General features: G+C 37.7%; 3 protein-coding genes across 3 annotated transcripts in view; 1 reads left to right on the forward strand and 2 right to left on the reverse strand.

Moving 5' to 3' along the window:
- Positions 1-294: 294 nt before the first annotated feature.
- Positions 295-9990, reverse strand: rnf115 (ring finger protein 115). Its single transcript, XM_023964716.1, has 9 exons — positions 9854-9990; positions 7451-7509; positions 7228-7282; positions 6804-7087; positions 4448-4516; positions 4290-4362; positions 4128-4221; positions 2307-2422; positions 295-1313 (listed from the first exon to the last, which is right to left on the reverse strand). Exons 1-9 carry the CDS (start codon positions 9929-9931, stop codon positions 1197-1199), a joined length of 945 nt encoding a protein of 314 aa, XP_023820484.1. The 5' UTR covers positions 9932-9990; the 3' UTR covers positions 295-1196.
- A 34-nt stretch (positions 9991-10024) lies between these two features.
- Positions 10025-14677, forward strand: polr3c (RNA polymerase III subunit C). The gene is made up of 13 exons (XM_004077914.4): positions 10025-10143; positions 11021-11167; positions 11495-11759; positions 11916-12205; positions 12310-12414; positions 12847-13020; positions 13109-13160; positions 13261-13321; positions 13408-13558; positions 13862-13963; positions 14048-14097; positions 14186-14335; positions 14421-14677. The coding sequence occupies exons 2-13, from the start codon at positions 11021-11023 to the stop codon at positions 14503-14505; spliced, it is 1632 nt and encodes a 543-aa protein (XP_004077962.1). The 5' UTR covers positions 10025-10143; the 3' UTR covers positions 14506-14677.
- The window catches only part of itga10 (integrin subunit alpha 10), a 30366-nt gene continuing 29604 nt past the window's right edge, over positions 14673-15434 (reverse strand). Inside the window, exon 30 of the mRNA XM_004078154.4 lies at positions 14673-15373. Within this exon, the coding sequence (XP_004078202.1) occupies positions 15320-15373 (54 nt within the window). The 3' untranslated portion in view covers positions 14673-15319. The remainder of the gene's footprint in view (positions 15374-15434) is intronic.

Consider the following 15434-nt stretch of genomic DNA (forward strand, 5'->3'; position numbering starts at 1 on the left):
AAGAGGAGAAAAAAATCTGAAAAATCTATTTCATTTCACTGTTTTCTGAGTTAAAGCTTTAACTTTGTACACAAATCATAATATATATTTTTTTTAATTTAAATGATGCTCACCATTCTACCTGAATCATTTTTCTCAGAACAGATTGCCATGCGACTGCACGGTGGCTTCTCATCTCACTGCAATGATGTACAGAATTTCTACTTCCTTAACATATTTGCTTGTTGATTTGATTTAAAAAAATTATCACTTTTTTTAATGAATGTATTAAATACAACATGAGCAATAAAAGTAAACCATTAGTTTGTCAATTTATTAACATCATAGACATTTTTCATATATATAATATACAGCTTGATAACCAGGTATTTCACATTTGCATCTCCATTCTCGACTTTGTTTCTTTACTCTGCAAACCTTAAATTGGCTGGACTAAAATTATTTACATCAAAGGTTAAGTGATAAAAATGTGAGGTTGAGGTCAAACTGAAGAATAAAATGACAGGAATGCCATCTCTTTATAGTATATACACTGAAAGTGGGAGCAGTGGAACTTAAAAGTTCAGATCAGATAGGAGGTGGAGGAAAAGAGTTTCACCCCCCCGCTGGTGCGGAGATGGAGCCGTCAAATGGAGAAAGTTCTGGAAGGTGCAACGATCCCCTTCCTGTCCTCTGAAGACGGCTTTCGTTTCTTCTCAGACATCATTCAAACATGAAAACTGTGTCATCAGTGGAAAAGCGTAAGGGTGCCGACACAGAAACAAGAACTTTTTTTTCTTTTCTTTAAACAGTACAGTCCAATAAAACAAAGTACGGCACCGAGTTCAGTTTGAGCATACGGCGTTCTGGAAATGCACCACCGTCCCACCTATGGAGGCTCAGCTGCAGGTTTCAATTGATGAAAGAGGGCATGCTGTTTGACTTCAAATCATGGTGTTGTGTTGTATATTTAAACAAAGATGTGGTTTGATTCAGTGCTGGAAATAGAGGAAACGGGTAAAATGAGCATTGTTTCTAAGTTGGTTTGTCAAAAGGGAAACCGCTTCGACAAACTGTAATGCGTTATTAAGACATCTGTAGAGAACATGACTGAGGAGAGCATTAAAATAGAAAAGAAAAAGTACAAAAAAGTCAGACTGAAATGATTGAGAGAGATGAACAAAGGGAAGTGAGAAGCATTTTGGTGGACGGGGGTCTCAGAAAGACCATCTCTCCTGTGTGCGGGGGTCCGTGGGGAGCGAGGGGGACTCTGACTGGGGCTGGCTGCTGTCTTCTCCACTCAAACTCATCCTACACACCGGACATGTGTCGTGCTGCACAGACACAAAAACGTAAGGAGTGAACATGAACTCATGGCGGTTTTCTCCCAAATATTAGAGGAATCTGAACCCAGAAACCTTCCTTCAGCCTTATTTAGGAATCAGACTTCTATACATATCAGTGGCAACAGATAAAGAAACTGTAAACGTACGACCAAGTCAAACACAAAACAAAACCACAAAAAAAATCTGATTGATTTAAAAGCTTACATTTCAAAAACATACCCTTTAAAATCGATTTTAAAAACGTTACCTTAGCCAAACTACAGATAAATATATGCAAGTCGTGAATATTTTAAATATTAAACTCAGCCATTCAACACTTAAACTGAATGAAATGAAGTTCAGCCTGACAAGATCTGACCTCTGACCCCTCATGTAACTGATAGTCATGTGACCATAGAGGCCTGTGTCAACAGCCAACACAAAAACGGCAGCAGTTCAGTTCTGTACACATGCCTTCAGTCCACGCCAGGTTCACTTTGTGACAAAGAAAGTTCATTTGATGCATGGATTTGGACATTTTCATTATTGCTTGGATTTGATCAAAGTCAGGACTTGGACTGAGAAACAATTCAGATAAACACTGAGAGCTACTTCCTCTGCTTCTTGTAAGTGTAGACATTTCTAATCTGACACTGGCTGATGCTTGGTTACCAAACAGAGCTGAGGAAGGACTTCCAAAGATCCTCGGCTCATTTTTTTCTTTTTTGTTCTATTTACTGATCAAAACAGATCTTTGAAAAAGAGGAGTTAAAAGCAAACTATTTGACAGAATTTTTTTAATTAACTTTTTTTTAACTACTATTTTAAAGTAATTAAATAAAAAACAGCTCTTTCAATCGCTGATTTCATTTGAAAAACTTTGATTTATATATTTAAGAAGTATTTGTTCCTGATTTTCCTTCTTTAAATGGTCATTTTTACAATGAACATTAGATATAATCACACTGTTCATGCTTTAATGTCTTTTTGCTTGTAACTCACCATTTCCAGCCACGGTACTATACAGTCTGAATGAAAGAAGTGATTGCAGGGGAGTTTTCTGACAGGCTCTCCCACTGTGAAGTCCTCTTTGCACACTGGACACTCCATACAGCAATCTGTAAGAGATTTATTAAATATCTTATTACCTTAAACAATCACTAATCTGACTCCAAACAGAATACACAATATTTTTAAACTAGGAGACAACATACCATAAAGATTTAGGTGGATTCCTAATTTGAAAAAAATATTAGTCCTACAAAAGCTGACAAGGATAATTTTCAGCTGAGAACTAACAACGGCCCAGGAGAGGAAAATGTCAGAGAGAGAAAAGGGAAGTAGCAGCTCTCACTAGAATGCAATAACAGCAGTGTCATTTTTAGGCCAGCAATAATGAAGCTATCCAGCCCAACAGTTGTGAGCCAGATGCCAACTCAGACGAGGAAAACAAAGACATTTGTCTACAAGCGGATGCATCAGAATGAAGCGGAGCGGCCTGCTAATTGTAGTTTGTACATAACTACAGGTTTTTTTCCCAATGGCATTTTTTTATCTGTTCCTGATTCACAACAAATTGAATAAAGAAATACTCAGAAATGCGGTTTAAACTTAATTTTCTTTATACACGTCCATCAGAAAATAGCGACAAGAGCATGTTAAAAACAGTTTTCATTGGATTGGATTGTTTAAAATCTATTTTAAACAATCCAATCTATAACATGTAACTCCTCTCCACAGATTCACTACTGGATTGAGGTCCACAGACTGGCTAGACCACTTCAGAACTTATACGTAGCCACTCCTCTGTTGCTCAGGTGATGCGTTCGTCATGCTGGAAGATCCAGACATTTCATTTTTAACATTTCAAACTTATTTTCAGCACATGCACATGTTTTGTGTCAATTAGGCCTGCACAATATACCGCAAATTTATCGTTATCGCAATATCAAACTGTGCAATATGCATATCGCAAAAGACAGGAAATTTGCAATAAATGGTTACCTTAGATGTGGCCAAATAATCTTATGGCAGCTTGAAGTGTTTAATTGATTGAAAGAATCCCTTTCTGCATTTGACCAATCAGATGGACCCCTTCACGTTGTTAACTAATCGGATGGCGCCCTATTATGTTGTATGTTCGCCTCCTATGTCAACAAGGGTCATTTGTAGTATAATTTTTAAGCTGTTGTAATGGAATGGGAATAATATTTTTGGTTGTTTTGCTAATTGTTTATATACCGCAAATGATATCGTTATCGCAATATTAATTACTAATATCGCATATCGCGAGTTTTCTTCATATCGTGCAGCCCTAGTGTCAATCACAAAAAAATATAAGTTAACGATGCCATCTAATGTGGTTTTACGCATGTTCCCAATTGCTATCAACATGATACACATTATACAAACACATAAATATTAAAACAATGCTATTCCCTGTATTGTTTTTACATTCTGTCACACATGAAATGAAGATTATAGACCTCTCGCATCCTTTGAAGTGGGATGACTTGCAGAATCTGTCACTGACTAATACTTTTTGCCCCACTGTACAAACAGCTAACAGTAACAACATAGAAAAGTCAGGTTTTGTTTTTATTCAGGCAGCTTTTGAGTCACACTTTAATATTCCTTGAATTTTATCTTATAAATTACAGCTGTTTCATGCACTCGTTTGTTATAGTGATTTATTAAATTAACTAATGAGAAACTGAAATTGAAGTTGGATCATGTCAGAGCCACTCTTTTTGTACATCTGTTACATCACAATAACCATCTGATGAATTCTAAAAGTGACAGCTGGAATGAGTCGGGATCTACCTGCTTGTTCCTGAGATATATTGACAGTTGGGAGAGAAGAGATTTTTTCTTTCTCAGCTGGAGGAGGTCCCGTGTTCTCCAGCTGACCTAGTAACTACAATGACACAAGTGTTAACTTTGCTGTTAAAAAGTGACACAACTGTAATAAAACCAGTGGTTTACCTGTGTTATCACTGCGTCTAACCCTCCTTGTCCCCATGCGTAGTCCCCGGGGTTGGAGTGCAGCATCCCTGTCCTGAGAGAGATCAAAAGTCACCAACAGTGAAGAGAGAAGAAACACCTGTACAACTGTATGATTATGATAGAGTAAAGTGAGTTACCATGACAGGGGAGGGGAGCCAGGCACTCCAGAGTTGGCAAAAAGACCAGCAAGAAACTGCTGTACGATCCTGCCAAACAGAAACACAGTTTAAACCCAACAAGAATACCGTATTTTCCGGACTATAAGTCGCCCTTTTTTTCATAGTTTGGCAAGGGGTGCGACTTATACTCCGCAGCGACTTATCTTAGAAATAAATTGAAATAAAAACATTGTTAACCCTCCTGTTATGTTCATTTGTGAGGAACAGAGATGATGTTCCTGGGTCAATTTGATGTATGAGGTATGTTAAGTGTTAAGAGGATGTTAAGTGACTCAGAGAATCAGCAAACTTTTTTTTACAGTAAGATCTTGAAGGCTAAGAACATAATATTCTATTTTCCAATTATTTCATAGATTCAAAAATGCAATAAAAATGACAACTGTTTCTACAAAAACAGGATGAAAACAGAGTATTAGTTGGCCAATGATGCTTCATGAAAGGAATAAATAAATAAGTATGAGAAATAATTACTGTGAAATTATGAGATAAACAGTCTGCTATGATTGTGTCATATGAGGTTGTGAAAGTTAAAATGCGACTTATAGTCCAGTGCGACTTATCTGTGTTTTTTTCTACTTTATAATGCATTTTTGGGCTGGTGCGACTTATACTCCGGTGCGACTTATAGTCCGGAAAATACGGTAGTTAGGGCTTCTCCATTAACCGACTGGCACCTGCAATGTTACGATTATGTATACTTCTTACTGAAACACCTCAGAATGTTGTTTTTCCTCAACAGTAATTTAAGATTCATCTACTGTGGTCCTTTGCTGTTATTGCATGTCACCTTTTGTGGTTTCGTTTATTTTTTTACTGCATTTTTGCATGTTATTCATTTTTTACTGTGCATTATGTTCTGCATCCTGATTGGCTGTAGACCCTGTCAATTAATCTCTTCCGTTCCTCATCTCCTGCACAAAATACCTTCAGTTTGCCAAATCTACATGAATCTTCGATCACTATCAGATCTTTGTTGGACTTATTTTTTTTATAAAGGTTTGAGAGTTTAAACAGAAGAGAAAAGTGTGAAAGTGTTCATGACTGTCTGACAAAAGAGTACAAAGTGTATAGTGAGGGGTTTTATAGCCTTAAACATCTGTAATCATCATAAAAACTATAGTTTTCACCTACTGCAGGTTATTAATTTAGCAGATAACTCCTGTAGTAAAGCAGGGACCACTATACTCTCAAACATCTTAAAGATCATCTAAACCAGGGAGCTGCAACTTTCAACACTTAAAGACCCATTCGGGTCGATTTCTTACCCACCACAACCCAGCAGGAACCGCAAAGCCTTATTTTCCCTTTAGAAGATCAATTCAAAAATTGTAGTAGTAGGTTGTGTGATTTCATCAATGTTAAATAAAACTATACAGTTTGTTTTACTATTTGTGGTACATCTCAGCCAGACATTCATAAATGTAACTAAAAGCAGATCAGAGCAAACCAAGTGAGCCTAACCGTTTTTTCGGAGCATGAGTCCCACTTAAAAAACTTGGAGAGAAAAAAGGAAATAGAAAATCTGCTTTATAATCTAGTGCGCCTTAAATATGAATTTTGGTTGTGCTTACTGACACACTATTACATGGTGCTCGAAAGTCTGACAAAATGTTTTAGTACGACTTTGGTAAACAATGAAAGACACACCGCTTGATGGATTGTTAGAACATTATGGGTACCATATTCAGGAGCCTAACAGAGTGATACGCACTGTCCTTCAATTGTTTGTAAATGTGTTGAATCAAGTTTGACTTTAAGACGATTTAGTTTAACATGTAGTTCAAAAAATACGTAACTTCTTAAAATTAAAAAGATTTTATTTTTCTTCAACCAGAAAGCCACAATGGAGAGGTAAAAGAGCCACATGTGGCTCCAGGGCCTCAGGTTGCAGAGCCCTGATCTAAACAGTCCTTTCTGGCATTTCCCGATGAAAAAAAACAACACTGTGGGGCCGGATCTCTTTTTGTTGCTGAGCAAGTAATGATTGATTCAATGATTTCTTAAAAAGTGCAATTTACAATCAAAAGTCTGAACAGGTTGCCTTATCTTGAGAAGCACACGGTCAGTGCTAGCTGATGAGGCTTCTGTCCAAAATAGACCAGCCGCTTATTTATAGTGTGCAGTACCAGACCACTTATGGAACGTAACACAGCATGTCTGGTGAGAGCATAACACGACTGACTTCAGCAGCCACAATCAACTTTAGAGCCCACATCAGAGCCGCTACAGGTGACTGTGGCTCGAAACACGGAGGAAGCAACACAACAATGGATGTTGTGTCAAAAGACTGAAAAGCAAAGTTAAACGAGTTTACCCCTCCACAGCAGGTGAGCGCTCTGGTCTGCTGCTGCCTCTGAACCGGTATCTCCTCTGGCTGTGAAGGCGAGGTGGGCGGCCTGGTCCGAAGTGTTCATTGGATCCTAACAGACCACCCATCTGCCCCCCGAGACCAGCTGGAACCGATCCCCCGATCGGTCCAGCCCCCAGTCCTCCGAAATCACTAAAACTCCCCAAACGACTGCTGGAGAGCCTTGGCTCGGAGTCAGGAGTGTCACTGTCTGTTGTAAACGGCCTCTCCAATAACAGGAGGTGCCACAGCTGTAGAGACGTTAGGATTAACAAACAGTTATGGAAAGGGACATGAAAAAAAAAAAAAAGACAGGGAGACAGAGAGATCAAAAAATGGGGGGAAAACTCAAAAATTAATCATAATTTAATATGATCAGAGTCAAACGTACCTCTGCAAACTGTGTGGCTGTGTCATCTATCCCATTTGCACCGCCGTCTAGAAGACTAATGAAAGCAACACAAACAGGGGAGGTACAACAATCTCAATAAACGCGTACTAAACTGATCAACTAAAAGGTCACGCTGGAAGAAGATTCAATAAACAGATAACTGACAGAGCAACAAACATGTATTCACTTTTAAGGTTCTGTTCCAGAAACAGAGGTCTCTTACCTGGAATCCTCTGTTACTTCCTCTATGAAACCTGAATCACATCTTGGACAGATGTATTCCTGCAAGAAAAAGAACAAGGACAGAGTCACGCTTATTTATAAAGGCTGAGGAAAAAAAGAGACAACTAAACATCGAACTATGGCCACATTTTTCATTTCAATTGGGTTTCAGCACATCAGAAAGAAAAAAAAGTAACATTTAGATGTAAAAACTTGGTTTTACATTTAGTATACATCCTATTGAAGATGCCAAACACAATACAAGTAAAAAAGATTCAAATGACAGTAGATATTTCAACACACCAATGTGTACGATGTTAACATCCTGGTTTAAGGGCTGTTGAAAGTACATTAGAAATACTATAAGCAAACATGTCCATCATTAAGACTTTCCAGTTAAATGTACTTTTAATTGTTTACATCTTAATATGTTGAAAAACAGACATTTTAAAAGCCTGTGCAACTGTTTTCATGAGCCAAACCATTTTTGGGCTTGTGTTTTATTAATGTAAAATACAACACATATCGTGATACTTCAAAGGATAATTGTTAAGAAAAATGTATGATGTTTTTTTTTTTTTGATTGGCTGATTAAAAGCATAAATAATGACTTTCATTTAGTGTTTCAACATATGAATGCAACCAAAGAGGTACGGCTGGTCTGCCAACCACACCTTAGGGGGAGGGCGTTCAAAACCAGCATGACAGCTTGGAGCAAACACAACCAGCAAGCAGCCTTTGCAGCAGGATGGATCATATGTTGTCCTCTCATTTAAAGATAGAGCTTTTCACTCAGGGGAACAGGATTGAGGTCACTTAGCATAAAAACAAAGTTGTAAGCCATTACGGCAACACCTGAAGTACAATACTTGTAGCATTAAAAAGTGGGTCACAACAATAATGTCTTTTTAGATTGTAGTTCACTCGATTTGGAGTGCTAAATATACAAATGAAATTCACAAATGTTCTTAAGGTTGAATTGAAAAAAAAAGTGACTATGAATTACAGAAATTATTTTGGTCAAAGCCTTTGAATTCAGATTTACTCACAAAACTCACACAATTACTTGTAATAAATAAATGTTATGTATTGTTTTGTTGATTTTTATAATTTACTTTATATTTCAGGTTTAAAAAATGTTTGATATTATCTTTGCAGTTGCTTGATCCAACACAGAAAAAGAAAATCACAAAGAGACAAGTGAGTAAATCCAGAATTAGTGACCAATTATCTGAAATTTAAAAATAATGGGGAGGCAATAGTCACAGCTCTGTTTCCAGTTTACTGGTCGATTAAACAAATAGACGTTTGGATGTTTATTTTTACTTTATGGCACAGTAAATCACAGAACCCTCCATCTCTGTATCAGTCTAACAGATTGCTTCTAAGAAGCTAACAGGTTGCACTTTTTAATTTAAACTTTCAGTCAAAATCTAGACACAACATAAAGCAGTGTTTCCTAAAATTCGGGTTATATAACAAAATTCATTTACTCAATACATCAGCCAGTTATAAGCTAAATTTATAAAACATGTAAGAGAACACATTCATGTTAGAAATTCAGATATTTCTGGTATTTATTTTAACCTGTCCAAATTTTTTCTTGTCCAAAATGAAATACTATAATCATTATCATCAACAAAATAACTTATATTTCAATGATTGAAAAATGTGTGTCAATTTTTATTTATTTACCAAGGAACATTTGTTTCAAAAACACAAAACGGAGTCAACAAGAGAAAAAAAACTACAAATAAAAAAACAAACACTTACAGTTAGTTAAATGTTTTTGTAAAAACGTAGGAATGTCCTTTTAAATAAATGGCCTTTTAAAGAATATTTGTAAAATAGTAATAGTAGGCCATTTAAACGCCTCTTCTGCCGACATTGTTACGTTTGACTTTAACACTAAAACTGAAAGTAAACCACAACGTATGACATCTACAGAAAACTTCCCCTGCTTATACTGCCACTGCTGTTAACAGAAACAAAAACTAAATGTGTATATATACTGAAAAGGAAAATCTGAGTGACAGTTTATGAATAAATAAACTCTCAGATTAATTCGGGCTGTTTTGTTCAAAAACATGCATCTATCATTTACCACCAAGCACACAACTTCTACCTTGAAGCACAGAGATTAGCGTAAGTATTTTAAAACAGGCACGAATAACAAGACCTACTATCGTTAGTTTTAAGAGTAGCTTAGTTTCCCCTAAAACGACTAACCGGAGTTTCTTTACTGACTTAACAACAACAAACACTGCTATATGCTAATAGCCTATGGGCTTAGCTGTAGCAAGAAGTAGCCGAAACAAACAGCTACCTGCCGGAAGGCAGACTTGTCAGCCGCGCATAACACTCAACATAAAATGAGCGAATAACCAAAAATAACGCGACTTACCGGGAGTTTGGGATTTACTTCTCCCTTACAACAGTGACAGAAAAACCGATGCGAGGGAACAGCCGCAGCCTCCGCCATCTTCCCGGAGCAGCACAAACACTGACGTCGGTCCTCCACTAGCTGAAGGGAGCTGTCCGCCCCCAGCCCGGCATGCACTGCGGCACTGTTGTCGAATCACAGCAAGCAAAAAACCGGGAGCGGAAGTGTCTGTTTGTTGTCATCGACTAGCCTCATGCGCTAAACTATCTGCACGGAGTCTGCTTTCATTGCGAGATCTGAAATCGAAAAAGGTTTGTGAAAAAAAAAAAATGCCAGGCTTATACCATCAAATATTCAGAGATAATTTAGTAAATTCCCAGCATGCAATTGTAATTTTACTATCCAAAAGCCCAAGGGGGAAAGAACTTGAACAACTGTTGACTTTTCAAATTAGAAGAGATAGTTTACATGCACTGTATGCTATAAGGGAAACTACTTAATGACCGATCTAACTTTTTATTTTTAGATTTTACCTGTTGGAATAAGTGGTGCCTGTTTTAACAAAGTAAAATACTATTATTGTTGTTTGTAGTTCGTAAACTAGATGTATAGAGATAACATAACTAAAAAAAGTGCTGTTTATTGAAAAACTAAACTGAACTAAAATAAAATTGATTTATTGTTTATATTGGTTCATGTTGAACGATCAAATCCGATCCGATTCACTGATCTAAAATCGATCCAGAACATCTTTAGCCAAGAATTCAACCAGTGGGACTCAGAAAATAAATACCTGGATTCTGAACAGTGCAGGGGAAGTTTTCCACATTCCCTGTATTTTTTTGCAACATAATTAAGTGTAAATTAAACATGTTTACAAACAAACAAGTAAAAAAGAATGAATGGACAGTTTTACCTACATTTTGCTGCCATTCGATGTGTTGTCTGTTTTAACGTTATAGTTAGAAAAAAAGCCTACTGTGCCTTAATCCAAATGGTATTTTCCAATATTGATAATAATTGATTTATTTCCTTTTAAAATTAATTCATATTGGTATAGTTTGATTCGATTAACATCTTGCCTCAGATGGATGAATCGATTCATCTTTACAGCCTACTAAAAGCACATGCATTAGTTCTTATTATTAACTTAGTGGTTTTCATTGAACTGTTGGTGTGTTTGTGCAGATGACAGCCCAGGAGGTCCGTCTGTGTGGTCTTCTGCTGCAGGAGCACTTTGGAGAAGTGGTGGAGAAAGTGGGAAGAAATCTGCTCAAAAGTGGAACGCAAAATTTAAGAGCCATTGTTCATGAAACTGGCTTGTCAGTGGATCTGGTAGGTCAACGCAAGACTGAGATTGCATTCGCTGTAGTCAGATGTTCTTTGAAAAATAATCAAAATTATTCATTATTTGAATTATTATTCAAAGCAAACGGTCACATATATTACTATGTCCCTTGCAATATGGCAAAAGTTAGTTCTTTAAAGATATTTGAACAATAAGAGAAACAAAATTATAATGTAATTATTCAGGTAATATATATTCATATTTGAAAACAGTTTTACCTGAAACTGATTGCTTATCAGTTTTTTGTCAATACAATACAGTGATGTCTGGTAATGTTCATGTACTTTAACAGGACTTCTTCTTCTTTCATCAAGGTAAAGAAGTCTCTGTGCGTTCTTGTGCAACATGGAGCCTGTTCGTTTATTCAAGGTCGAAAAGGACCGGGGAGCCCGACGGAATACAAAGCCCACTGCGATCGGGTACTGAGAATTCTGCGCTACCCACGTTACATATACACAGCCAAAACGCTGTACGGCGACACCGGTGAGCTTATCATAGAGGAGCTGCTGCAGAGGGGCCACATGACGATGAGCAACACAGTTAAGACAGTCGCAGACCGTCTAACTCAGAGTATGGACGGTGAGCATCAGAATCAAACAAAAGACTGTCCATAAAAGAGATGATCTGTTTTCTGAAGGTTTTTTTTTCAGTTAAGCTTTGGATTGAGGCCTAAAATATCGCGATCAGTAGATTCATTTTCTAATGAATACTTCCTTTGATGTTTTGTTGATACAGAGGGGTCGAGCATGGATTATGGTGAAGTGTCCGCCACCTTTTCCAAACTGGTAGAGACTCATTTTCTCCAGCGCTGTCCCCCAGCAGCAGGAGCAGGAACGACAGGGAGCAGTCAGACTGCCAATTCGACTTCTGCAGCTCCTGCCAGCAGCACTGCACCCACACCGGAAAGCTTCCCCGACTGCTACAGGGTTCCTCAAGTGACACTCATAGGCCGGAGCAAACGCTCGCTCGCCAGCGAGGAAGGAGAGGACCAAAGAAATGCGAAAAAAGCGAAAATGGACCCAGAGGTCAGAGAGACGTTTGTTAAAGCAAGATGTTCACTGCATATGCTAAGACTTCTATGGTTGTGACTTCTGTTTGTCTTCTCATAACTTGGATCTTTGGTGCTCAGACTCATGGGGATGAGGGGATTTACTGGCAGGTGAACTTTGAACGGTTCCACCAGCATTTCCGGGATCAGACTATCATCAGTGCTGTCGCCAACAAACTAGATCAGGTGGGAATTCCACAAAACATTTCAAACTAACCATTTTTTTTATTCATTAAAAGAAAAACAGGTTTTGAAAAATAATTGCCTAGAAAAAAAAACCCAAATACATTTCCTCAGTGTATAATTATTTGATGGTTAAAAGTAAAAATGAATAGTATTTGAAAACCCTCTTTGTATGGCTGAAGGAATTTAGCATAAGCATTTGGTTGTTTGATAAGACTATCTGACTTTGAAGTATTGACCTTAAAATCAAAGAAAATTCAAATTTTAAATGAAATAAAGTGATAGTTTTTGGAAGTACTCCTAATAATTCCTCTTTTTTCTTGGATTGTTCTCTGTGCTTTAAATACTACAGCTTTTTACATTTATTTCATTATTAATTATTTATTATTATTATTTATTATTAACTAGCTGTCTTCTCACATCTTTCCTACCCAGACCAGCAGTGAAATAGTGAGAACCATGCTGAGGATGAGTGAGGTGACAACCTCTTCCACTGCCCCGTGCACAAAACCCCTTTCAGCCAATGAGATCTTCAGGTCCCTCCCAGCTACTTACAACATCCCCCGCCATATATTGGACCAGTACCTCACTCTGCTGGTGGATGACCCTGTAGGTCCTCCTCATCTCAAATATCTCTCTGATTTTTGCTTGGCTCCCCACAAAATGCTCAAAAAGTTTCCCACTTTTCCTTCCTAAGATGGAGTTTGTGGGGAAGGCTGGGGAAAGTGGAGGAGGAATGTATATTGTCAGTATCCTTTCTGCTCACTTGAAGGTTCAAACCATCCCACAGGTGTGCGTGTCATTCGCTACTAAACCCAAAACAAAAGCTTTCCCTAACTTTTCTGTCAGATCTGAACCAAGCATTGGCTAACCTGGCACGGGCCACCCTGGAGTCCATCGTACAAGAGAGGTACACCAGTGTGTGTGTTTGCTCTCCACACATACGGTTGCTATTGGGCTCCCATTGTTAATAAGATACCTTTTATTCATCCTCAGATTTGGCTCCAGATCAGCGCGCATCTTCCGCCTGTTGCTACGGAAACGTCATCTGGAGCAGAAGCAAGTGGAGGATTTCGCCATGATTCCAGCAAAAGAGGCTAAAGACATGTTGTACACTCTGCTCTCACAGAACCTGGTCCAGCTTCAGGTACGTGGATGTAAAATGGGTTTAAAGAAGGAACTGGATGAAAAGTTTACGATTTGTTTTAATCATACACCTGGATCTATCCTAAGACTAATTTTTTAACCTGGTGGTGAATTTTAAACATCTGAGCTGAAGTTATTTAATCCAAAACAGCATTGTTCTGTTTACCAATGTATATAGATTTATTTAAAAATACATGTGTTGAGTTCTCAAAGTTTGAACCAAGCAGCCATAGTTCTAGTTTTTTCTTTTTTTAGTACAATTTTTATTATCTGTAATTATCTCTTTTTTAAATGTATCCTCCAGGAAATCCCCAAAACACCAGACTTTGCTCCCTCTCGGACCTTCTATCTTTATACCGTCAACCAGCTGCCTACTGCGAGATTGCTGCTACAGAACTGTTACAAGGTGAGTCTGAAAACAAACTGGGAGCTTTAGAAAGCTGGATGGAGAGCCACAGGTGTATTATTTCATGCCTGCTTTCCTCTCCAGACAGTGGCCAACCTTATGGAGCGGCGGCTGTTTGAGGCCAAAGAAAGCAAGTGGGTCTTTGAATCATATTTTTCCTTGAAGTTTTACAAGAATGCAGGTACTGCTATGCGCCAAATGTGAATTATGTTTGTTTTTTAGGCGCCTTCTGGAGAAATCGCAACGAATCGAAGCTATTTTGGCGTCTCTGCAGGCCAGCGGGGCCGAACCCGAACAGCTCACTGAAGTGGAAGAAATGATCACCGCTCCTGAAAAGCAACAACTGGATAGCTTAAGGCTTCATGTTAACAAGTAAGAGAAGACGACAGAAACAAAAAATGTATATTTGGCAAAGTTTTTTAAACAGGTTTTAAATTTTCCTTTTTTTTCTTTCCAGATTAGATTCAGCAGAGAATCAAGTGGATGAAACAATCTTTCTTCTGGAGTCCTACATAAGTTCCTCTACAAAACCTACAAGTTAAGTCAGATTTGGAAGAATGACTGACACCCCACATTTTACTTAAAAATTATTTGATTTTGTTTTTTTGTCACAACAGTTTTAGAGTTTACAGCAAATATGTTTCGGTTAGAAGTGGATTTAAATCTGATTGTTTTTATTCCTTGCAAATAATAAACACAACAGGAGGAACCCTTTCCAAATGTTTTTTATTTCCCATCATGAAACAAAAAGCTGTAGAACCGAGTGAACATTTGAAATATAAAACCATGAACAAGTCTGCAAGTTAAATAAAAGAACTGTGGCTTAATACATTTTCAAATTCCTTAAAATTAAACTAAGGTTATTTACAAACATTGGGGTAAAAAGTATTTATTAGTCACTGATTCTGCAAGTTAATGAGAAGCCTGTAATGTTTATCATAGATATGCTTCAACTGTGGGAGACGGAAAGTAAAAAAGAATCCAGAATTGTTTTTTTTTTTATAGAATGTACTTGAATAATGGTGCGTTTAATGTCAAATCCTACAGTGTGGTTTCCTGGATTCTTGTTCTGTTTCTTAAAGTTGAAATGAACTTACGATGAACATTACTGATCTCTCTCATCATTTTAAGTGGGACAACTTGCAGAATATTCAAATACTTTTTTTGCCCGGCTGTAAGTGCCTCCATACTCTGGAAATAGTGGGAAGTGCATTTCTGTTAGACCCTTGCGATGCTCTTTTTTAGTCTTTGGAAACTCTGTTGCATCCATTTCCTGAATGTCTGTGCCTGGTGGGAGGCTCAAAGAAAAATCTACTTCCCTTGTAGTCCACAAGGCAAATCGCTGTTCATACAGATTCAGTCTTCAGGATTTTCCTCCTCTCCTCTGTGTTTGCGTGTAAAGAATCCGAGCTGACAATAAGGAAAAGAGCGTGAATGAATACGCTATCCTTTATATATTACACATATGTCT

Source organism: Oryzias latipes, chromosome 16, assembly GCF_002234675.1.
Source record: "Oryzias latipes chromosome 16, ASM223467v1".
NCBI classification, from domain to species: domain Eukaryota; kingdom Metazoa; phylum Chordata; class Actinopteri; order Beloniformes; family Adrianichthyidae; genus Oryzias; species Oryzias latipes.